The sequence below is a fragment of the Neovison vison genome, chromosome 13 (genome assembly GCF_020171115.1).
Source record: "Neovison vison isolate M4711 chromosome 13, ASM_NN_V1, whole genome shotgun sequence".
Classification (NCBI taxonomy): Eukaryota; Metazoa; Chordata; class Mammalia; order Carnivora; family Mustelidae; genus Neogale; species Neogale vison.
Window position 1 is genome coordinate 116,473,209 of NC_058103.1, and position 24,386 is coordinate 116,497,594.

The 24,386-nt window shown below is 54.7% G+C and overlaps 1 protein-coding gene across 1 annotated transcript in view; it reads left to right on the forward strand.

The window, feature by feature from the left end:
* Nucleotides 1-24,386, forward strand: part of CCDC33 (coiled-coil domain containing 33) — a 101,335-nt gene that overhangs the window by 25,410 nt on the left and 51,539 nt on the right. The window contains exons 5-9 of the mRNA XM_044230237.1: nt 7,964-8,097; nt 12,289-12,398; nt 14,371-14,487; nt 17,623-17,714; nt 18,891-19,011. Coding sequence (XP_044086172.1) covers nt 7,964-8,097; nt 12,289-12,398; nt 14,371-14,487; nt 17,623-17,714; nt 18,891-19,011 — 574 coding nt within the window. The remainder of the gene's footprint in view (nt 1-7,963; nt 8,098-12,288; nt 12,399-14,370; nt 14,488-17,622; nt 17,715-18,890; nt 19,012-24,386) is intronic.

Genomic DNA, 24,386 nt, shown 5'->3' on the forward strand with positions numbered 1-24,386 from the left:
TCTGAGTCTCTGTCTTCCCGTGGCCAGCATGTTGGTTCTGGTCTCCATGCTGCCTCCGGCTTGCCAGGCTGCTTTGCGCTCTGGCCTGGGAATCAGTTTTAGTGCCTTAGAGACAACAAGAGCCCCAGCTGTACATGCAAGACAGACTCCACACCCAGGTCTCCTGGGCCAGCGCCCAGGTCCAGGTCACCCCTGGCCAATCTGGGCCTGAGCAGTGCCCAGCACCTGCCTCCCAGCCTGGCACAGAAAGGCCTGCCAATCAGAGCACAGCGGGAACCAGGAAGGCAGTGGCCCTGACAGACAGGGGGTGCCCCAGCAGGCTGGGTGTGGGGACAGGGCCAGCCAGGAGACAGTCTGTGGGGTTCTGACCCTTGGCCAAAGGATTGGTGACTGGACTGCTCGTTGGCAGCTGCTTCTCTGACTGCCTGCTGCTCAGAGCTAAGGAACAGGGCCTGAGCCAGGACCAGGAGGGGAAATGCTGCTTCCTCATGTGCCTGGGGGAGGCTTGGCCCACCACAGTAGGCAGGGCAGAGCACAGATCAGCCATACTCAAGAGGATCTTTGGTTTTCTTGCATCAGCCTGTCCCTGGCCCCTGATTGAGACCGACCTCCATCACACAGTGAGCCCTGACTCTGGTCATAGACTGAGCCCTAATCACGCACTGAGTCCCTACCCTGGTCCCACACTGAGCTCTGCCCCTGACAACTAATTGAATGAAGAAAAGTATTGAAAAGTAGGACCATTGCATAAGGCCCTGGTACAAGAAGGTTAAAGAAGGGCATGTTTACTGAGTGCCCATCCTGTACCTGGCAAGTATGCTAGGAGTGCCCGCGTGTGTGTGTGTGTGTGTGTGTGTGTGTTTCATAATTTCATCTTAGCCCTTTGAGCTAGGTAAAATATGGTCTCCATTTTACAGGGGAGGTGACTAAGGGCTCAGTGAGTTTCTGTGACCTATCCAACATCACAGAGCTAGAGAGTCCCCAAGCCAGGATCCAGGATTCCAAAATCTAAAAGCTTTTTCAACCTCACTCCCTGACTTGATGCTGTTGGTCGCCCCTTTTAGAAGGGGACCGTTGACATTGGGGTCTGAACCCAGACTTCCGAGAAGATCCAGGGGCCCGTCTGAAGACACCACCCCACCCCCCTCGCCCTAGGATCTGGATTGCCCACATCTCCCCTGGTCTGGCTGTGGGCCTTGACCAAAGGCTCCAGAGGGCAGGGATTTGGGCCGAGTGAGCAGAGGCCTGGCATGACTCACAAATGCCCTGGGAGCTTGTCTCAGCAGCCAGAGGGTGGAGCTCAGCAAACACAGCACTAATACACAGTGCCAGGGATCGCGGGACAGTCCCAGGAATAAAGCAGCCCTCATTTGCTGACAGCAGCCCAGGCTGAGCTCTCACAGAGCTGGGTTCTCCTTACTCTGCCTTCAATACAGTCACCCTAGCAGGCAGGTTGCTCAAGCCCCATGTGATGGCCAAAGAGGCCAAGACCCAGGGGCGTGCAGGGACTTGTCTGAGGTCATGAGGCTGGCCAGTGAGAGTGGAGCAGTTGAAGGCAAGTGCCTCCATTGGGCTGCTGAGAGCTCACTTGGGTGGAGGCCAATGTTACCAGCAGGATGCTTGGGGGGAAAAAACACAGCCTGGGGAAAAGGCTCAGGAGAAGCCTGAGAATCTGATCTCCCCTCCAGGAACCCCCGGCCTATGGTGTGGTCTGTCCTGTCCACACCTGCTCTAAATGATGTCAACCCCTGGAGGCTCAGGGTCTCAGAATTTTTGTTCGGTGAGAATGTCCCTGTATCCCAGAGCTGTAAACACAGCTAGTGTCCGTGGTTAAAATGGGGGGTTTCCTGAGAAACCCCCCAGCCAGACTTCAACCACAAGGATCCTTCCAGATGTTCCCTTCTCACCACCGTGCAGGGCCCCTGCGCACCTGAATCATTTCTACTGACCCCCAAACCCTGAGCTCTTCCCCAGAGGCCCTGGGATCCTGGAGAGCAGCCCAAGGGGGAAGGGCCTACCAAGAGAAGCGAGTTTTAATGGGAAGATTTCAAGCACTGAGGCAGGCCGGTGGGGACCCTCCTGGTGTCCTCACCACTTTATGCACAGGCTCTCTCGTCTGCTTATTTCTGAGCATGGAGACAGCTGCTGACGGGACCCCTCCTTCTGCCCCAGACATCACAAGTGGCCAGGAGGTTGGGTGCTCCCTCTGGGCTCAGTCTGGCTTCTGTCCCCCTCGCCTCCCACACAGGCTCCCAGGTCAGGTGCTACAGGGTCCGGCATCCATCCAAGAGGGTGGCAGGCCACAGGGCGGGGGGCTGGGGCTCGGGTTCTGATTCGGCTCCTCCTGCCCTTGTGCTATTCCCCTTTCTGTCACCTCCCCTCCCTGACACACGCTGATCTTCTGTCAGAGGGAGGGGTGCCAGAGGTGACAAAGTTGGTTCCTTCAGGCCCGAGGAGCCAGCTCCACAGATGCTGAAAGCAGCTGGGTGTGGGAGACAAACGGGGGCATAGGGCTCCTTTAGGAAAGCGCCCCACCCCCACCCCAGGTTCGCTGTCTCTCCAGAATCTGTGAGGTAAGGAACACCATTACGGGGAGGAGCTGAGCTCAGAGATTTTTAAAGGATGAGCCCACAGAGTCAGTAGGCAGTATGGCTGGGATTCGAACTCAGGACTGTGAGCCTGAGCATAAACCATTCTCTCCGGCCTTCATTGTGATGTTCAGGAGGCTATGGGGTTTTATCCCTGGGGAGGGCAGGTGGGGACAGATCTGCTGCTGGCCCCTGTTGTCCCACATCTCCCTTTCGCATCACTCTGGGGCCTGTGGGAAGGGCCGGGAACAGGCTAGAGTGCTCCGGGGGTGTTGGAGAAACAGGGCCTGCAGCAAGCCTGCGACTGCGATTGGGGCCCTTATGATGGTCAGTGGAAGCAGGGCAACCAGTCCCAGGATCCGGCCCGGAACCCCCGGGGCCTTGGGGGAGCCCAGTCTCTGCAGCTGGGCTGTGCTTCCTTCCCTTTGAGGACACACTCTTGGGCTAGAACGTGAGATCTGAACCCTCCTCCCAGCCCAGAGCTGCTCGTGGGGCCGTGCTGAAAAGCTACCCGGGTATAGAACAGGGTCTCAACAGTTTGGGCAGGAGGCTGGCCTCGCAGAGCCGGAGAGGAGGAGCTGCCTCCATCTCTGTATGAGTCTCCAGGTTTCTGCCACTCCTTCCTTCTTTCAACAAACATTTGCTGGGTCCCACTGTTCCCCGAGGGGAACCGGAAACAGCTCCACAGTAACAAGCCCCTGCCCCTGGGCATTCATTGTCACAGTCCAGTGTGTGTGTCAGGGGTCACTAAACAGATAATACTCACTCGTCCTTTGCCCACATCTCCTGGGCAGAAGACAGCTAAGCAGGCTCCAGACCCCAGCACTTGGGCATCAGGACCCCTTGGGGAAGGCTGGTCTTAGGAAGAGGGCAGGAGGCAGGGCTCTACATCGGAGAGAAACAAGGATCAGGGTGAGTCGGGTCATTTTCCTGAGGCGGGGAAATTCGCCTGTATGCCTGCCCACATTCCTCCTGCTTGAAGACTGCATCCACGAGAAAGGTGACACTGGGAAGAGGATGGTGTCCCGAGAGACCCATCACGAAGGGTCTCAAGTCATGGAGAGACGGGCCTCCCAGGCAGGGCTGTTTCCCCCAGGCCTGTACTCAACCAAGGGACTACCTGTCATTCCAACTCTTAGGGTCAGGGTAGGGCCTGACAGCTGGACCCTTTCTCCTTTGCCTAAGAAGATGGTTCTCAGAGCCTTTCAGCAAGCTAAGCCACAGCATGGACCACAGCGGGACGCTCCGAAGACTGGCAGATCGAATTTGACCATGCACCACCTCCCTTCTCCGCTGAGAAAAAAAGGCTTCTCTGGAAAACAAGGAAATCCTTTCTAGGAGAAGACCGAGGAGGGCATGACAATACCCAGCAGAATGGGGCTTGAGTCTGGCTTCTCACCCATCACCAAATTCTGTGGGCTGAGATCTTCAGCCTCCTTCGTGTGGAAGGAGTCTACCTGCGCTGCTGCCTCCCTGAGCAAGGGTAGGGGTACATGTTCACCTCAAGGGGCTCCCCTGAGAGCAGGGGGATTATTTCATATGAACTATGGGTAGGGAGGTGGGGAGCAGCGTCCCAGCTTTGCAGGAAAAAGTTTCCCTCTGCCGGAGTGCTCATCTCAGAGTTCCTAGGAATGCCTTATTTCTGAGTTTCAGATGGGGGGGGCAGTCCCCCCTCCCTGCAGGAGGTGCAGTTGGGGCAGCCATGCCCACGTGGATGGGGAGTTGGCTGGCCTCCAGCGCTCCAGGTTCAGTTACTCCTTCCATCAAGGCCCACCTGTAGTGGTGTGGCACCATCAGCAATTAGTGATGGTTCATTAGAGTCCAATTAATAAATGAAACGCAGGATGAGAGCCATGGCTTTGCTAAGAAAAACAGCCCTTCTCATGCCTGAAGTGGCAGCCTCCCAAGAGCTCAGAACCCACAGGAACCAGCTGCCCTAGGGGTGGGGGGGAGGGGCGCCCTCAGAGTGGGGGCCGTTGATGTTGTTGGGCTGTGGTCCGGTAAAGGGGGAGGACGAGAGAGGGCAGCTTCAGACCCAGCCTACCTGCCTAGGATCTTAGCTCCTCTTTTGTGGATCCCTGGCTATAACTTCTGGCCCAGCAATCCCCAGGGAGCTTGGCCAAGGCCAGAGGTATGAGGGCAGGGTTTTGCCCTCCTTCCTGTCTGGCCTCAGAGGACAATGCACATAGGTGTGGAGAGAAGCAGGCTAGAGAAGGAATGAGGTCAGAGAGGACCACAGACCTCCCCAGGGAAGGCTGGGTGTCTCTACACATGTGTGCATACATGAGCACACATGCTTGTGCTGGGGGAGGGGAAGCAGAGGAGAGGCAGGGACAGTGGCAACATGGATCCCACTCCTAGATGTGTGTGCTCTAGAGGGCATTTCAGAGGCTGGGTGGTGGCTGGGAGAGCGGCTCAGGAGCTTGCCCTCACCCTCCCCGGCTGTGCCCCTGCTTCACCACCTGCTCACCTTCCTGACAGCTGCAGCCCCAGGAGTCCATGCCCCTCCCTGTGTTACAGCCTCAGAGAAGGAGAGCAAAATCCATCTTCTTCCTTCCCACTCACAGATGTGCCTGGGCCTCACCCCCAGCCCCTGCTTGAGTGGGAGCCCCGGAGCCTCCTGGTTGCTTTGCCGAACAACCTCCGTATCCCTCTAGTGTGCTGCGGGGTGGGCCTGGCAGAGAGGGGTTTCCTTTTCCTGGCAGCTTGGGACCCAGGATGGCTACAGGGTGCCTCTGAACCCAACCCCAGCTCCATCCTGGTGTGACTGCTCCCCCCATGGCTGGATTAAGTCTGAACCTCAAGAAAGCAGGCAGCACCCTGAAGCTCCTCCAGGGCGGGGTGGGGGGCGGGGGTAGGAGAGAAGACCCTGCTGTTATAGCTGAGCTTTGTGGGGGCAGGTCCCTAAGATGCCCCATGGACTCCAAAACTGCCCTGGGAGACCTGACCCCATCAGGGGCTGGAGGTCCTAGAACCCAGCCACCCACATGCCCAGCTGGGAGAGCAGAGTGGAGACTAGGAGCAAGGAGTGAGCTGGCCCCCTTCACCCATCTAGATTTCCAGTTTCTAGAATAGCATCAAGGCCTAAAGGAGCCAGCTGTGCCAGGAAAAGCCATTACCCTGACAGCCTCCCTCCACCTGCTAAAAGCCTCCCTCCTTCCCCAGGGGTCTCACCCCTCCTGAGTTATTTCGCCTCCACTCACCTAGCACTGACAGACCTCTCTGGTGCATGCAGAGCTAAGGGAGGAAAGGGAGGACAGAGATGTTTGATGCTTGCTTAACCCCTTCTATGCCTGAACAGAGTCAGCACCAGCAGGCTCCCTTGGCCTTGTCCATGGCCTGTCCCCATCTCATTCCACCTGGAGTCCCTCCTACCAGGAGCTGTGAGAAGGGGAGGGGACAAGGGGCTGAAGACCTCTCAGGAGGGTGGAGGACAGGCTGGCAAGTATAGGTCCTGGGTTCCAACCTGCGGTCTTGACACTGCACTGCGTGTGACTCAGGTCCCCTGCTCTCCCCTGTGCCTGTCCTTTCTGGGTGCTGGCAAGTCCCCAGGGACACACAGGCCCACATGCCCCCGCAGGAGCAGGTTGGGTGTCTGCGGCGTAGAGGACTGACTTCGTCCTGACGCAGAGTGCAAGACCAAGGGTGGCAGGAGGAATGGGCTCCCATTGCAGCCCTGAGTGAGCAGAGGTCACCAAGGCAGAAGGGAGGGAGCTCCAATTACCTCCCAGCCTCAATGGCTTCTTCTCTCCAACCTGGCAGCTTCCCACACACCCCTCAGCCAGGGGGGCCCCCTTTGCAGGGGTGGGGAGGCAATGTGTCTGGGAGGCGCGCCCCTCTGCATCTCAGCCCTCCTTCAGCGCTCACCGGGCCCTGCCAGGCTGCTCTGGGTCAGCGAACTTTGAGAAACACCCAGCTTATCTTCCCCAGGAGGGCATAACATGGACTGAGGCCTCCTGTGTGCTGGCAGCTTAACACGGTTTCTTCCCAGTCCTTAACAATAGCCCCGAGAGGGAGGCCTCCCTACAGAGCATGACACTGAGGCTCAGAGAGGGCAGGTGGCCTGGTCACGAGGTAGCTGCAGCCTCAGACCCAGTTGTGTATGACTCTGAAGCCGGTACTCTCTCCAGGACTCCACACCCTGGTCACAACGGCCAGAGACCACACCCCCTCACTGAGGGTGTCCAGTTGTGAAACCGGAGTCTCACAAGAATGCTTGTCCAGGGGAGTCCTATAGACAAGTGGGGAGCAAAGATCCAGGCCGGTATGTCACTCAGGTCCAGAGGACAGAGGGAGCCATGAGGACCTGGGGAGTGGGGGGAGCCAAAGCCTTCCTGGAGGAGAGTAGGATGCGCTGGGAAAACCACGGGCTGGTTTAGCTACCACGTGGGGCACATTGGCTCAGAGCTTCTGGGCCAACTCGTCTGCCCCACACTCCCTTTGGGGGCCTCCGGGGGTGGTTCCGAGGCTGGTGAGGACACCATCTGTGCTTCTGCCTGGAGAACCAGCGGCAGCACCTCCCCCTCCCTAGTACGTGCTGTGGCTCCCCTGCTCCGGGCTCTGGGATGATTCCTCAGCCATGATTGCTGCAGTTAATGTAGCTGCACCATTTACAGCCCCAACATAATATCCTCAACAGAAGAAAGATTAACTCTCTCGCTGAACTGGTTGATAGCTTGGGAACTGAGGGACATGTAACTCAGACACCTGTGGGAGGCACTGGGTCCAAGCTCCCACCTCAGCTTGGACAACTGGGCCCTGAACCACCCTTCACCTCCCCCTGCCCTGTCCCATGCCCAGCTCCTCATGTCCAGCCCAGGGCCCTGTGCACAGTGGGTGCTGCCGAAGGCAGTAGCTGGCATGTGCTCCATTAAAAAGGTTCAGAGCCCGGGAAGTTGCGCTGAGCCTCAGGAATCTGGGCCAGCAGCTTAGGGAAATGAAGGTCAAAGGAGAAGCCAGCCAGGCAGGCACCACACAGCTGCCCTGCCCAGAGACTTCCTCCCACCGGACAGAGCCTAGAGAAGAGTCAGGATGGGGAGTCTGCACACAGGCGCCTGCTGGGGAGCCCTGGCCAGGCAGGGGACAGGAAGTCAGACAGGCAAGGCGTCTCTCCTTGCTCCCATCCCCACTCGTGGCCTCTGGTGCCTGAGTCCACGGGAAGGCCTCAGCGGTGGTAAGCAAGACAGTGTGGTCACCCAGGCCATCAGCGCATCTGAGGAGAGAGGCCCAGTGTCCCCTGGGCCTGGAATGACCAGAGTGTGTCTGCCTAGGAGGGAGCTCTTTATTCTTTGTCCTCCCTTTGCTCAGATTTATGGACAGTTGTTCAGCAGGCAGGACACCCTTCCTCTGACCCAGCCTGCTTCTCCCCTCCCCAGGAAAACCACATCAGAGGACATGAAGAACCAGAATGCTAAGGCAGTCACATCTGTGACCTCCAAGCCCACCACAGCCCCCATCTGGGGGGACACAGTCAAAGTGGAGCTCCAAGCTGAGGATGCAGGGCGAGAAGGTGAGGCAGGGGTGGGGGGGCGGGCTGGTGTGAGGCAGAGGCTGGCCTCTCAGTTCAGCTGGAAGCCACCCAAACACCACCTTGGGCTCAGTTAAAAGCACTTTAAAGAAAAAAAATTATAATACTGTCATGCCTCATCTCCTCAGTCTGCTCGAAAAATGAGTTGTTCCACATAAATGAATTTTCCAGACAATGAAAGCTTATCTTTTTATGGCCACTGTTATCATTTTCATGGTTGTTATTATTGCCGTCTCCCACTGAAACAGCACATTACAGCTTCCTGGCACATCCCCATGCATTGTTCATTGGAATTACACCCCTTGGGAGAAGCGATGCTGCTCCCATTGCTTAGATGGGAACACTGAGGTTCAAGGAACTGAAATAACCAGCTCAAGCTCATGTGGTGCATAAGTGGAGGACCTAAGATCAGCACACATGTCCCCACTGCAGCTTCAGGGCTCTAACTGCTTCCCTAGACTGGTTCCTTATCCTGCCATCTCCCCCAGGACTGCCCACTGTCAGATAGCAGTGTTCCTGTGCTTCCTGAGAACCATGGTGCACTCTTGTAGAAACTGCCTACTAGTTCTTGCTCCTCTGGCCCTGGAAGTCTTTCCAGTCCCTGACTTTTAGCAAATTCTAACACTGTAGGTAATTTACGTTTTTCAAGGCAGGGCTCATACCAGAATCTCCAGGTACGGGCATTTAAGTGTATGTGTGTGCACTCGTGGTTTCTGCTCTTGGGCGAGAGCTCAGGCTGGGCACACAGGAGTATTGATACTCCTGTTGATTGATACACCTGATACAGGTCCCAGGACAGCACTGGGGATCGGCATTGGGCTTAGTCTGCACAGACCCATACATGCCCACAATATCTCTGCTCAGGCTCTCCTCTGGCTGGTGGTCCTTCCCTCAGAGGACTGACTTTACTTCTCCCCTTGAAATCTCACTGGGACCTTAGAACTCTTGTCTGCGTCAGAAAGCCATACAACAGAAAGCCAGCTGCTAAAGATGGGAGAAGAGGAGGGGAGCAAAGTGGGAGGAGGCACATCAATAAAAAGGGAAGAGGCTACTTCTGGGTCAAGCCAGAGAATATTTTTCTGCCTATAAAGGGATAGGTGGGGCTGCTGGGTGAACTAAGAATATGTAGGAGAGGAGGAAAAATTGACCTAGGATTTCATGCACATGTATGTGTGTGCCTGTGTGTGCATGTGTTTGTGAATGCCTGCCTGCTGGCCCGCGAGTATGTGTGAATGTGGTATGTGTGACTATGTGCTTGTCACTGTGCCATAGGCTTGCATGTCTGTGTGTCGTGTGTGTGTGTGTGTATGTGTGTGTGTGTTGCAACAGTGTGTTGTGTCTGTGCCTAGATTTATCTGGGAGGTGGTGTTTGCCTGGAAGTATGTGTGTGTATAGTCTGTGTATGTATGTGTGTTAGGGGTTGTGGTGAGGGGATCTGGGATCCCATCCCACCTTGAGCTCTGCACATTTGGGATTACTGTAGGAAAGGACATGATGAGTCAATGGCCTTAGCGCCCATCTGTGCAGCAGAGAGGGGACGGGACTCGCTGCAGAAAGAACAAGAGGGTAGGGAAGGCCTACTGGATAGACAGGGAACATTGGCAGGCACCTCTTTGCAGATTGAATTTGCTGGATGCTCCTTGAAACCTGGTTGGAACCGGTTACTGTGGTGATGTCTGTGATGGGGGTGGGGAAGATGGGGGCCAAGCCAAGAGGTGGCGGGGAGGGAAAGAGGTAGCTCAAGGAGGTGTTAATGAAAAGCAAAGGAGAGTTGCAGACCCATGTCAGGGCCAAAGAAAGCGGGTGGCAGAAATGGCTTGTTGGCCACACAAAGGGAGCCGTGGGAGGCTGGAGGGGCACAGTGCCCAGAGAAGAAGCTGATGAAGCGTGTTTGTAGCATAGAGACAGGAACAGGGAGGGATGGCTGTCCATTCCCCCCAATTATAGCTCATCTGCTGGCTGCCCACACAGAGCTCCGAAGATTGGGGTAGGGGGAAAAATGCAAGACATTCACCTCTTCTTTCAGCTTCAGCAAATTCCAACCAGATTTGGGGACTCAGGACCCATGGGTAGTGGCCATGAGGGGTTACAGCTTCCGTAGCTACTGTTGAAGCTCTGGGTGGGAGCACTAGAATCCTCCAGCTGAGTTTTTTCAGTTCTGCTCAGAACTGGGTGAGTACACGGAGCACTACAGATGGTTAATGAGGAGGAAAATAGTGACAGCTACAAGGAGCACTTGCTTAGAATTTCATAGCTTGAAAAACACATTTCCCTCCGTACAACAATAGTAGGAGGGACAGGTTTTTCCTTTTTAAAATATTGACATTTTGCAGAGCAGGTACATGAAGGTCAGAGAGGTTAAGTGACTGACTAAAGGTCACCAAGCAAGTTGGTGTGTTAGTACTAGGTTTGCTCACTTCAAATCCTTTGTCTTACTCGACTTTTTTCAAGGCAACCTCAAGTCTTTTGGGTACCCATTTTGCTTTCTTTCCTTTTAACGCAGATCCCATATGGCCAGCACTTGAGGGACTTTGGCAAGTGTCTTTCCCTCTCTCTGTATCCAGGGCAGCTGTGTGGAAGAGGAAGAAAGGAAGAGTAATTAGCAAATGCTCTTCCTCCTCCTTCTCTTCCACACATTAATCCATATGACCCACCAAGGGGCACCTGGGTGGCTCAGTTGGTTAAGTGAATGCCTTCAGCTAGGGTCATGATCTCAGGGTCCTGGGATCAAGCCCCACATCAGGCTCCCTGCTCAGTGGGGTGCCTGCTATTCCCTCTTGTTCTGCTTGTACTTTCTCTGTCTCCCAAATGAATAAAATCCTTTTTTTTTTTTTAAAGCAAATGATCCATCCAGCTCCAAGTGCTGAGCTGTCCTTGGTGCTGATATGTCCTTTTCTCAGGAAAGAGGCAAAGGGCAAGGGTCTGCTCTAGTCTCCATCAGCTACACCTGTCCTTCCCATCCTGCCTTCCCCGTTTTTCTCTAAATCTTTTAGATCCTTCCTTCCTCCATCTCTCTCACTCTCTCTCCCCTGCCTCTTCCTCAAACCACAGACTTCCAGGGTGGAAAGACATTTCCAGGATCAAAAACCCAGTGTCCCATCAAACATTTATTATCTCTGTGATGGTGATCAAGTTATTTACCACTCTCTGCTCCACTAATCACACTGTAAAAACAGAAATGGTGATTCCTTCTTGAGGGTTGTGGTGGGGATTTGTTGGAATAGTGACTCAAGAACACCCATCCCTGTATCTGGTATACAGCAGGTGCTCATTAAGCAGGATTGTATGTTTATTTCCAGGTCATTGGCATTCCCCTCAGAGTTCATCCTGAAGTTCATGCATTTTATAACAAAATGTAGTCTCTTTGGAGGGAGTTTTCTAAGTGGTGCATTGTTCTTAGTGTTAGACTAGTTTTCATTTCCTTGGAGTAGACTTTTGTTGGTATTTTTACTGAGAGATTTCTTGAGCAGATCTTGTTTCCTTAATGAGACTCAGTTTCCCCATTTACAACATGTGGGAGGTAAGTCCTCCCCTTCCTGCCTGAGGAGTTGGTGAGAGCATCTGTGACTAAGGGAAGCAGCTCCTAGGAAAGGGTATGATTCCTGCTTCTGTGCATGTCTCTGCCATCATATGTGTCTTTTTTTTTAATATTTTATTTATTTATTTGACAGAGAGATAGTGAGAGAGGGAATACAAACAGGGGGAGTGGGAGAGGGAGAAGCAGGCTTCCCACCAAGCAGGGAGCCCAATGTGGGGCTCGATCCCAGGACCCCGGGACCATTACCCAAGCCGAAGGCAGATGCTTAATGACTGAGCCACCCAGATGCCCTCATGTGTGTGTCTCTTGATATGGGGGGTCCATGCCAGGTGTGTCCATCTCTGAGTTGGGAGTTTCTGGACCGCAGGACAGAATTGCATCTTCGGTTTCTAACAGCACCTAGGATGGAGACTTGCCCTGGGCCAGGGCTCAAATGGTACTTGTGAATGTGTGTGTGTTTTGTGTGCGTGTGTTTTGTGTGTGGGGGGGGTGACTCACATGTGTACGTGTGCATGTTGTTTCCTCAGCAGGGCCCCTGCTCCCTGCTCTGGGCAACATCCCACCACCTCCACACTGAGAGGGATGCTGGTCAGCTAAGCCCTGTTTTGAGCTTGTGCTCCTTTTTCTTTGTTAAGATGTGATCCTCAAGGTGATGGACAATAAAAAGAAAGAGGAGCTGTTGTCCTACCAAATCCCCATCAAGTACCTGCGTGTCTTCCACCCCTACCATTTTGAGCTGGTGAAGGTAAGTCAGGGCCCTGAGTCCCTGTGGGCCTGGGATAGGTAAGGGGACCCACCTTGATCCCCCTTGCTGTACCCTCAGAGCCTCCCACGCTCACCCTGCAATATGACAAGACTTGGAACATATGGGGCTCAGGAAACCCAGCTCCTGGCAGGTAGATAAGAATGATTTCCATGAGAATTTGGAATTCTCTGAATACATCTCTGTAAAACAGCCCAACAGCTTAGAACACCTACTTCATTAAATGAATATACCAATGAAAGATACATTCTGGTTTCATGTATGTTTAAAGTGGAAGTAGATCTGGGGCACTTGGGTGACTCAGTCATTAAGCGTCTGTCTTCGGCTCAGGTCATGATTCTGGGGTCCTGGGATAGAGCCCTGCATGGAGCTCCCTGCTCGGCAGGAAGCCTCCTTCTCCCTCTCCCACCCCCACTGCTTGTGTTCCCTCTCTCGCTGTATCTCTCTCTGTCAAATGAATAAATAAAATGTTTTTTTTAAAAAGTGGGACTGGGGCGCCTGGGTGGCTCAGTGGGTTAAAGCCTCTGCCTTCGGCTCAGGTCATGATCCCAGGGTCCTGGGATCGAGCCCCACATCGGGCTCTCTGCTCAGCGGGGAGCCTGCTTTCCCCTTTCTCTCTGCCTGCCTCTCTGCCTACTTGTGATCTCTCTCTGTCAAATAAATAAATAAATAAAATCTTTTTTTAAAAAAAGTGAGACTAGATCTAAAAATCAAAGAAATACAGTGTTTACAGAATTCCTACTATGTCCCCAGTCCTGGGCCAGACACCATCTCTAATCCTCAAGGTGAATTACATTTTGCATACATAGGACTGGGACCCAGAGAGAGGAATCCTGTCAACCTGGGTGACAGAGCAGATGAGTAGCACATTGGAGGGTGAGCCCTGGTCACCTGTCTCCCAGGTCATTTCTTCCTGCGCTGCCACATAGTGTGTTGGCTGGAATAAGGTCCAGAAGATTTGGGGCAGGTGGAAGAGAAAGTGCCCCCCTGGAGGGCACCCCTTTAGTAGGCAAGTGGGCAGGAGCCTGGAGTGGGGAGCCTCAGATATCCCAGTCCATGGCTTGAACTTCCCAGGACGGGTCCGCCACCCGTTCCCTCTCCCCAGTGCTGACTGGTGGAAGGGAGAACTTACTCACTCATGGCTCAATACTTAGTACCTACTATGTGCCTGGCACTGGACCAAGATGAACAGAGCATTACTTTCCCCTCAGTGTGCACTCCAGGCCCCTCTTGTTGTTTGGAGTAAAGAACAATGTGATACAAGATTGCCTAGGTTCCTACCCCTGGTCTGCCTCTTGCTAACTGTATATCCATAGGAAGCTGCTTAACCCACTAGGCCTCCCCATTCCTCACGGGCAAAATAGACACTGAGCATGCACTTGGACAATCAGTTGCAACAATGGGCCTAAGGACCCTGGCAAAGCACCTGCCAGTGTTGGTGGCTGAGTTTGGGTTAGTTCCCCTCCTTTCTTCCCATCAAGCCCTGCACTGATCTTCTTTCTAAACACCTTCTTGACCATGACCTAGGGATCTTTACCTTCTTAAGTCCCTTTCCTAAGCCTGGAGGAGGTACCTGGGGCAAGCAGGGACAGGAAGGGCCAGAGAGAAGAGTGACTCCCCTGGAAGGCTTCACACTTCAGCTGTGACTCTGCGATCATCACCCAGGCCTTCTGGCTCTCTGGCTACTTACAACCCAGGCCCTGTTATCACATCTCCACAAAGAGAGCAGGCAGGCCGTGGTCCTTATGAGGGCGATGAAATATTCAAATAGAAAAGGGAAGATTTATTATATTGATCTTGGAAAGGCTCGCAGGGACCATGAGCTTTAATTATCAGCTCGGAGCCCCGGTGGAGCAATACCAAGTGATTGTCTGCAAAGGGCTGGATTTATGGCTGGGGGCTGCCCCTTAGTCACTCTCCTCCTGGTGTGTCTTCTTCCCTCACCCTGACCCAGGCGGCTCAGTCTGGAAAAGCTGAGGGGGCCACTGACAAAACCCACCTGTACACCACCATCGTTCGGAAGGGGAGCTTCTTCCCCCGCTACATCGGCAACAACCACACAGCTCTGGAGGTACGGGGACTGGGGTCCCGGTTTGGGAGGGCAAGTTTTGAGCAGCCCCCAGGCCCTGCCCTTCACCACCTCTGACTGGCTTGACTTTGTGAGTCAGGGAGGGGAGTCTGGGGAAGAAAGCAACAGGGCCTTTCCAGAATAGCCCACGTACTTTGCGAAGGACAAGCCCTGGGATCTCAGGGATGATGGGGATAAGGATGGAGATGAAAATGATGTCTAATCTTTCCCAACATTTCCAGGTCCCCAGTCCTACCCTAACCTGGCCACCTCTTGCTCTGCTTCACACACTGCAGGCAGGATGGAGAACAGGAGGCTTCCAAAGCTTGATGTCTGCCTGAATTTCAGGGGATTGGGGGGGGGGTGGGGAGGAAAAGTTGTTCCTCTCCTAGTCTGTTCCTCTTGAAGTAGTGACCCCTGATCTAGGGCTTACAATCCCCTAAATTTTAGGGCTTCTCCCCTCTTCTTTGAGTCCTATCTCTGAAGAGGTTTGGCTGGCCTTCTAATTAGGCATTCATTCACCCATTCAACAGCTATTTACATAGCCTCCTCCAGGCCTGGCCCAGCTTGGACCTAACTTCCACACACACCATCCCCAACCTTCTACCCCAACCTCAGCCTTCCAGCAGTTTCAGAAGGATGGGCCATGCTCCAGAAATATGCCCAGGAACCTGCCCCCTCTCCCTTTCCCCCATGGCCTTCAAACTGCCAGGAATGACATTCAAATGCAGCATTGGCCTGAATGGGATGGGGAGGGCGGGGTCACCAAGAAGGCCCAAACTCTGGGCTTCCCCTGCCCCAGCCAGGCTGATCTGATCCACCCCGCAGCACTATAAGAACTGCTCTTGACTCCCATTTCACAGCTGGGGACACCAGGACCCAAGAAGAAAGAATCTGGGATGCAAGTCCAGAGGTCCTGAACCTCACCTCTCCTTTCCCATTGGATGCCTCCCTCTGTTCCATTCTCCCTCCCTTTTACATCACGCCCTTTCCTGAGACCTGCCAGCAATACACACATTCATACACACACATTCACACACATTCATGTATACACACACACATGCACATATACACAAACACACACAGAACTAGGAAGAATGGCCACAGCTAGGTCAGGCCACGCCCCACAGTGAGAAGGACATACCCTTAAGACCCAGCAGAACCCCGGCCTGCAGGGGTCTCCGACGATCTGCCCCATGCCTACCCCAGCCCCAGACTTACCTAGTAGGGTCTCCAGCAGTGTGCCCACTCCCTGTCCCCAGCACAGATGCCCCCCACTTCTGGTCCAGAGAGCAGACTGGAGAGCACAGTGGGCAGAGAAATTGCTTCCGTCGCTTACCAGCTGTCATGAGCTGGTGTGCTGCAGCAGCTGTCTCATTCACACCTGACCATGCAGCACGGACCAGGTGTAAATTAGCCATCATCCCTCAACCTTTCAGAGACCTGCTTTCAGTCCCTACACCTGTTGGTGTCCCTGTGAGCATGAGGGCCTGACACCTCCGCAGCGGACTCCCTCCGCCCAGACTCCTGCCCCCACCCAAAGTTTGAATCACCTTCACCAGATCCAGTCCTTTGAATCTAGGGCAGGGAGTCAGTCTCCAGGGGCCCCCGTTAGTGCTGAATGGCCCTAAGCACTATTATTTGAAGGCCTTACAGGCCACCAGCTAAGATGGGTCCTGGCAGAGGGGCCCAGGAGGGAGTGCTCAGGGAGGAGGAAAGAGAGAAGAGCCAGAGGAAGCCCCAGCTCCCAGGCACTGTCCTCCCATTGCAGGTCAGAACTAGGAGGACCAGAGACAGTATGGTCCCACCCTTCAGTGTACGAGCTGGGATCCAAAGGTCCAGAGTGGATCAGGACCGGCCACAGGGACATAGTGACCCAGCTGTTGCGAGGAGCCCTTCAGCTGTGTTCACAGCCCCTTCTCTTTCTATTTTTCCTCCCCTGAGCACCCCATAGTTAGGATCCCTTCTACCCTCCAAGGACAGCTCAAGCCCAGCCTCTCCCTGAGGCCCCTGCCTGGCCCCTCTTCCCCCCGTCCCAGGCATCAGAGGTTCTATCTCTCTCTCTGGCTCCGAAGCACACTCAGCATCTCCCTCCCCTGTCCTCCACTCTTCTCCATCAGTGGAGCTCATTTTTCCCCAAAACAGAAACCGAGCTCCTACTCTGTGCCAGGGACATTTGTTAACAGCTGGAGAAACAGCAGTGAACAAGGCAGACATGGTCCCCACGCCTGTGGAGCCTGGGTTCTACTCAGATGGGCAGAACATGAACAAGAAAGAAATGAGAATGAACACAGGCCATGATGAATGCTATGGAAGAGGCAATCCAGGGGCTAGCGAATGGGGTGGGCTGCTTTTAGTAAGACTGGTCACAGAAGGCCTGCCAGAGGTGGTGACATTTAAGTCCTGAAGGAAAAGAAGGAGCCCATTGCCACTGAGTCACTGGAGGTGGGGATGTTGAATCTAGGCAGAGGGATCATCCTGTGCAAAGGCCCTGAGGCAGAAACAAATCAGCATGTTGAAGGGGTGAGACAAAAGAGGCTGGAACAAAGCAGGAGTTGGGGATTGGTGGAGATGTGGGCCAAGGGCAGACAGGCCAAAACATGCAGGCTTTGGCCATGATGGTAAGAATGACAGAATTCACTCTAATGGCAGTGGGAGTATGGTCATTCCTGGTCTCAAGCAGGGGAATGACATAGTTCAATTCATTTTTACAAAAGCAGTTTTTGCCATCATGTATCAAATTGCCTGGGAAAGGGATGGGTTGGGTGAAGAATAGAGGCCAGTGATGGAGGTCAAAGAAGTAAAAGGAGCCACAGGAATCACAGCTGGGGGAGTTAGGGTGAGGGTAGAGGGGTAAGTGTGAGACCATTCTGTGGGTAAGGGGCGACGGCCAGGAGCCAGATCAGGAGTCTCTTGGATTGGCAGTGGAGGTGTGTGGGAACAGAATCTGTGTCTTCTCCCCCTGCCTTCCCAATGCCTAGCCCAGAGCCTGAAGGAGGGCGGCAGAGAATGAAACAAGTGAGACAGATGGAGTCAGGGATGAGCTCATTATTGGGGCAAAAGATGGCAGCTGGGTTGGCCCTGTCCCCAAGAGGGCCCCAAATTACCCAAGGTTCACCTGCCTCTTCTCTTCCCCAGGTCTTCCTCCGGGGAGTCAACGAGCCCCTGGTCAACAACCCACACCCCATGGTGGTCATTGCCAGGGTGGTTCCCAACTACAGTGATTTTAAGTGAGTGGGGCCCAGGTGGCTGTGGACAAGGGGAGGGCAAGGAGGGCAGAGGTCAGAGGAGGCAAAAGGCTGTCATTGTCACCACAGACCATGATCCCAAGAGCCCTAGAAACCTATCCTCCACAAGGCCTTTCAAACCTCCCCCTGGGCCTGAGGTCCCAGGAGGTTGCCCACGGTCCATGGAAAGGGGTGCCTCAGAAGTCTCTCGAGAGCAGGCTGCAGAGGAGCCAGTAGCTGGAGGAGGAGAGCAGTCCTTAGCTCCTCCAGACCTGCCTCCCCATCCCATACCCACCACATCCCAGTACCCCCTCCTATTCTAGTGCAAGGCCAAGCCTCCAGCCAGTGGTTGTCCCCAAAGAAGGCCGCCTGTGGGTTAGCTCACATGACCTCATGATTGTTAGCCTTGCCCACCAGTCCCCTTCCTTACCCTCCGAGGGTCTCCGGGGCCCCACGTGAAGCTCATGACCCTCCTCCCCAGATGACCTTTGGGGTTGGGTGGGTTTGCAGTCCTCAGACAGATGCCCTTCCTGAGGGTAGTTTGGTCACTGGAGGTCACACAGCACTGTCCTCTGTGACAGCACCAACTCCTGGGGGTCAGCTGTCTGCTCTGTCACTTCCGCTGACTCTGATGGCCCGACGGGACTCCACTACACACCATCTGTTGAGTTCCGATGACCTGGGAACACTCCTTGCTTGTTGAGGGAATGAAGCTGATTGATTCACTCACTCCTGGCCCTCCTAAACGCTCAGCACATGCGCCACATGCTCACAGCCTCCTGCCCCCCAAATCCTGCAGTTGCAGCTTCTGTGCCCCACCAAGCCTAAACCAGAACTGCCACTGCAGAGTGGGTCATTCTGGCAAGGACTTCCAAAGGCAAGGCTTTTTAAAGATGGGGGTCGCTGGGGCATTCAGGTGTGGCCCAGGCCACAGTGAGTCATGGGGAAGGGAGCCTGGGAGCTGCAGCCCGTCTCCTGACTTGGTTGAACTTTCCCAAGGCTTGGGCCAGCGATCCACCCCCTGTCCCAGTATCCAGGCCCCGGCCCCCTCGTCCTCTCTCATATCAGTCCACAGTCCATCTTCGTGGGAGCCCTTGGCTGCTGAGCTGGGGCACAGAGCCCAGAGCCCTGGGCACCTGTTACACTCGTGGGTTGACCCACGTCTCCTTGCCTCCCCAGGGTCCATCAGGTAAAGCAGGACCCAGCGTTCGTAGGGCTGCCCATCACCCGACTCTCCTTTCCTGTCTCATCTGTGATGTACTTTGATGTTCCTCGGGTCAGCCAGAACGGGTGCCCTCAGGTATGGCTCCTTCCCCCACACACCCTGTCACTGGACTCGTACCTCTAGTGTCTCACCCACGGGTTGATTCACTCCCTCAGTCCCTGGACTGTTAAGGAATTTACTGAACCGGCTACTACCCAGAGCCAAGCCTCTCTGTGCTATGGAGGAGCTGCCCTCGGGGCGCTCCTGGTCTAGTGAAGATGGGTATCCCACGCATGAAAAACCCAAACATTGACACAATATAATGTGTAATGTAATAACAAAGCCAGTGGGACGGTCAGAGCTGGAAATATCAGAGGAGACAAGACACAGAATGACAAATATGGTCTGAAGCCACTTAGATGAGGTTCCTAGAGTAAGCAAATTCATAGAGCCAGAAAGGAGAATGGTGGTTGCCAGGGACTAGGGGAAGGGGACAGCAAGGTGTTCTTGTTTAATAGGTACAGACTTTCCTGTTTAGGTTAATAAGAAAGTTCCAGAAATAGTGGTGATGGTTATACAACATAGTGAATGTACTTAATGCCACTGAATTGTGCATCTAAAGATGGTTAAAATGGGACAGTTCATGTTGCATATATTTTACCACAATAAAAACAATTTTTTTTTATTTGAGGCAAGAGAGATGTGAAGTCTGGGGAATTAGGGTCGGTATCCACACAAAAGACTCTTGGGTTTTTTAGAGGGGACGGATGGTGCAGGGCGATAGAAAACAAGATCACAGGAGCGGAGATAGGATGCACAGAACATTGAAGATGTTGGGGTGGGGTGTGCAGACTGTGGCTGGGTGCCAGGGAATGGCCAGATCAGTCCGTTCCCATCGTGTCTACTTCAGCTGGAGCTTGCCCCACATGATGGTCCCAACATTCCTAGAGGACTTGAAGAAGACAGGGGTGCCTGGGAAGTCCTTCCTGTTGTCTGCCTACCACTGTTCATGTCTGGCATGGCAAATACAGAATGAGGCACCCCCTTGAGTCCCCAGACTTCGTTTAAAGGCAAGGGCATTTGAAGGCTCAGACACAGACAAGAGTGATGGTGGCAAGGAGGGGTGGGACAAGGGGGGGACCCTGGGGACAGAGGCTTCAAACCCAAACCAATCCTTGGCCTGATTTCCCCAGAGTCATCTCACACATGGCCCTGCATTTGCCCAGAAAATTATGAACCAATCAGCAGGTAGTCCCAAGGGGCAGGAGGCGCTGGCTGCCTTAATGAGGAAGCCCCCTCCCTATCCGGCAGTCTCTGGCTGTCTTTGCTGCCGAACCAGTCTTGGTAGTGGAGCTGCCCCTAGCTACAGAGCCTTGCCTCCAGTGCCTCGTGCATGGGTGAGACTCAAGGCCCACGGTCCAGTGATGGCAGACATTTGTTGACGTTCACTAGACAACATGGCAATTGGGCCAGGATGAGAACTCCTGGAAGTGAGGGACAGGGGCGGGGCTTCTGTGGTACAAGATAGGAGTGGGCGGAACTCTACCTGAAAGGATACCAGTCACGGGCTGACATTACCCCCTCCCGCCCCTTCCACACTTCGGGGTCCTTACCTGAGTTGAGGGGTGGCGGTGTCTGGAGTCGCCGTGGTTTCCCACCAGCTGCCCACTCCCGGCCCCCCCGCCCCATGGCAAAGCACTGCGGCCGGGGATTTGAGGGCCTGATCCACCTGGGTTTGACCCCTGCTCTGTGACTTAGTAGCTACGTGACCTTTGGCAGCCTTCTCAATTTCTGCAGCTCCAGATTCCTACCTTTACTGGGCTGTTAGAAGGCCCTGAAGGGCTCAGCTGGGCACAGCGTCCAAGCCCAGGGCGGAGGTTCAGGGGGCTCGTCCCTTTCAGAGCTGCCCCTCCCCTACTGTCGGATGCCCCCTGAAGCCAGCCTCACCACTGCCCTTGTTATATTTGGCTACAAGTAACCCCGTGGACTTAAGCTCTAAAGATGCCTTGTTACTTGTTACGCTTGGCGAGAGGTCCCCCGCATAGGATGCTGCCAGAATCGGTTAATGCACCATCTCAACAACGTCCTCAGGACTCAGGATCTCTCCAGCACCACTGAATTGCCATCTTCAGTTGACTAACAGCTCATGGAGGCAAAATGTTCGCGGCACCCTCATCCAGACAGGACCAGGACCCGAGAGAGCGAGCCTCCCCTTCTCACCCCTGGCTTTTCTGAAGCGCTGGAAACCTCGCACCCGGAGCAGACCTCCCCTCTGGTCTCATTGGCCAGAATTGGATCACATGCCCTGCTCTCAGCCAGTCACTGAGAAGGGGCGTGGCATCATCTGCGGTGGCACCCGGACCAAAGCGGGTTCTGTTGGTTAGAGACAGACAGACAGAAATGGTTGAAGGGCATAGTGTCTGCGTCACCCCTCTGGGAACTGCTGATGATGGCAAAACTGGTCAGTGAAGGGATAGTTGGGCCCATGGGCCCGAAATAGGGTGGGACTTAGGAATTAGTCGTACCCTGCATCCCGCACATTTGTGGGGCGGGGGGCACTGCCCATCAGGCTGCTCCCGTTGGCCTGCCCTCCTTATAGAACTGAGGCAGAGCTCCCGGCTGATGAAACAGAAGCAGAGAAGTTGTCTGTGCCCACCGTCGTCTCCCCTGTCTCAGCCCCCTCGGCCAGTCGGTCCCCAGGCTGTCACGGGACCCCTTTCCATCCCGCAGACCTTGCCCTCGTGCTGGCCTCGTCTCTTATGGACCACCGCAGCGCCTCCACTCAGGTATCTCCAGCTCAGCCTGTGAGAAGCAGCCATGGCAAGCCTGGCCCAGCTCTAGACCCTTCCCCTGGACCCTGGACAGGTTGAAGCCCTCCCTGGCAGCCGGGGACACAAGGCCTCATCCCCTGGAGCCTCCTGGCTCACGGCCCCAACCCCCACAGGCTTTCTGCAGGTTCTCTGGATGCCCAGCTGTGCTCCACACGCATGCTTTCCTCTCTGGGCTGCCAGCCTCCCCCTCTGCTGCACTCAGCCTGGAATGGCCCTCCTCCCACAGATCCTCCCTTCCCAGTCAAGGGTCGTTGCTTTCTTCTCCAACACCCCAGCACCCACAACCCACAACTTGCTTAGACCTCCGCATGGATCATAGGAGTGTTTGTGTGTGTCCTATCACCTGGGAAGATGGTGAGCTCGAGAGGGAACAAGGTCTGACTCTAGCTCCCCCAAAGACCCAACAGCACCCCTGAGGTGTAGAGCATGGACAACCCCAGTCAGCATCAGCTGAGTTCAGTTGAACTTTGGTCTTGAAGGCAAGGCATCCATTTTCTCCTTCAGCCTGCACAATAGCCCCCAAGGCATAGGGCAGAAGATATTTCCCAGTGGACAATGACATCTCAGGTTCCAGCAGGGGAAGGGACTTGCCAGAGGTCATGCAGCAAGTTTGAGGAAAACCTGGGCCCAGAGCCCGTGTATCCTAGCTCCCTTGAGGCCCCCCAGCATCAGCTGCTGGCAGCTACCCTTCCCAGGATGGGTGGAGCAGGTAGTGTTAGGTAGGGGTGTGGGTGTGGTGGGCCCAGGGGAAATGGAAGGAGGGCCCACGGGCCCATGTAATGAAACCTCTGCTCCTAGGGAAGGCAGGGCTGCCTCAGTGGCCAGGGGTTAATGGCTTTGCTGAAGATCACAGCTGAAGGTTAATCACATTCCTTAATTCCACAGCCTGCAGTGGCCTTTCCCATTAGCCTCTGTGGTCAATGGCTTCCCCGCCCCACACCCTGCCCCCAACCCTCCCCCCCCACACATGCCACCAACACCTTTACCAGGGCCCTGGCGTCAGACTCCAGAGGTGGTTTAAACTTGATTCCTTCCCCCTCCCCCACCCACAAGACACCCTCTCTCCCCAGCTGTAGGTTTGAAGGGATCTCTCTTGGAGGACTCATCCTGGGAAACCATTCAGGGAAAGACCTATCCTTCCTGAGCAGTCAGGCACTATTTCTTGTTCTGTAGACTCCATTTAGACACATTAATAGGCCCCAGAGAGGACAGCCAGCATCCATTAAATGCCCTCCCCCCGTCCAGGGTGGGAGCAAGGCATAGGGGCAGCAAGGGACTGAGTCACAGGTCCTCCTTGAGTGCCTCAGGGCTTGGCAGTGGTCCAGGCAATGGGAAGCCTCCTCTGGCACTCAGTGGGGTGGCTCTGGGACGGGCATGGTTTGGGGATCAATCCTGAAAGACCATTTCCAAGCCCCACAGAACCTGGAGGCAGCCTCTCTAGCCTGACCTGGGGCCAAGTGGCTATCCCTGAGCGACCTCCAGAGCCTGTTCTCAGGAACAGTCCCATCACCCCAGTCCCTGTCCCTGTGTTCAGGACCCCCGGCCCCCAAAGTGACTGCACCCCATGTCCCCAGGGGCAGGGGCCAAAGTGGACACAGCTGAGCCTCAGGCGGGGCCTCAGAGAACCAGAGCAGACACATTAGTGTGACATGCATCAGAGCCCTGCCACTGCTGGTGGGGGTGGGTAGACCCACACTGATATTTCGAGATCCGGCATCAATAGCTCCTGGAGCCAGCGGAGCATTTGTGCTGACCTTTCTGAGCAATGACTGGTTCCCGCAGGGGAGCGGGAGGTGGGAGCTGGTGCTGCTGTTGCTGACAGCTCCTGGCTGGGGACAGAGGCCAGGCTGCCTCTGGAAGAGTCTGCCCCGGTGATCCCAGTCCCTCCCTGTGTTGGGACCGACCGTGCGGGGCTGCTGGCCGACGCCATTATGGTCCATTCCCCACTCCCCACCTTCTTTGCAGCCTTTGCAGCTGCTCGACATCCTCCACCTGCAGTCCCTCCTTATTCCAGGCATCCTCAACCCTTGCCATGCTTGGAGCCGCCTCCACTGTTGTCCTGGGTGATTTTCCCAGCCAGAAGGCCCCCCTCCTTCCCTTCGCCCTGCCAAATCTTACTTCAGAGCCTTCCTCGGGTCCTGCTTCCTGCGAGACGGCTTTAGTGGCCATCCTTGGGAATGTCTTCTGGAGCCCCTTATTCAGGGACTCTGGTCAATACTGTAGTGCCTTAAAATGTATATCCTTTTTTGTTTTTTTAAAGAGTTTATTTACTTATTTGTCAAACAGAGAGAGAGAGTGCACAAGCAGGGGGAGCGGCAGGCAGAGGCAGAGGGAGAAGCATGCTCCCCATTAACCAAGGAGTCCAATGTGGGACTCAATGCCAGGACTCTGGAATCATAACCTGAGCTGAAGACAGACACTTAACTGACAGAGCCACTTAGGCGCCCCAAAGTGCACGTCCTTTAATTCAGCATTTCCACTTTGGGTCCTTGGGAATTAATCTGAGATTCAGAAATCCACATCAAACAATATTCAATACAGAACTATTCTAGGAAAACATGGGAAGGGAGAAACCAGGGCTCCTGGACATGATCAAAAAAACCCTGCAGCTACAAAGATCACGGATAACGAGCGTTATTT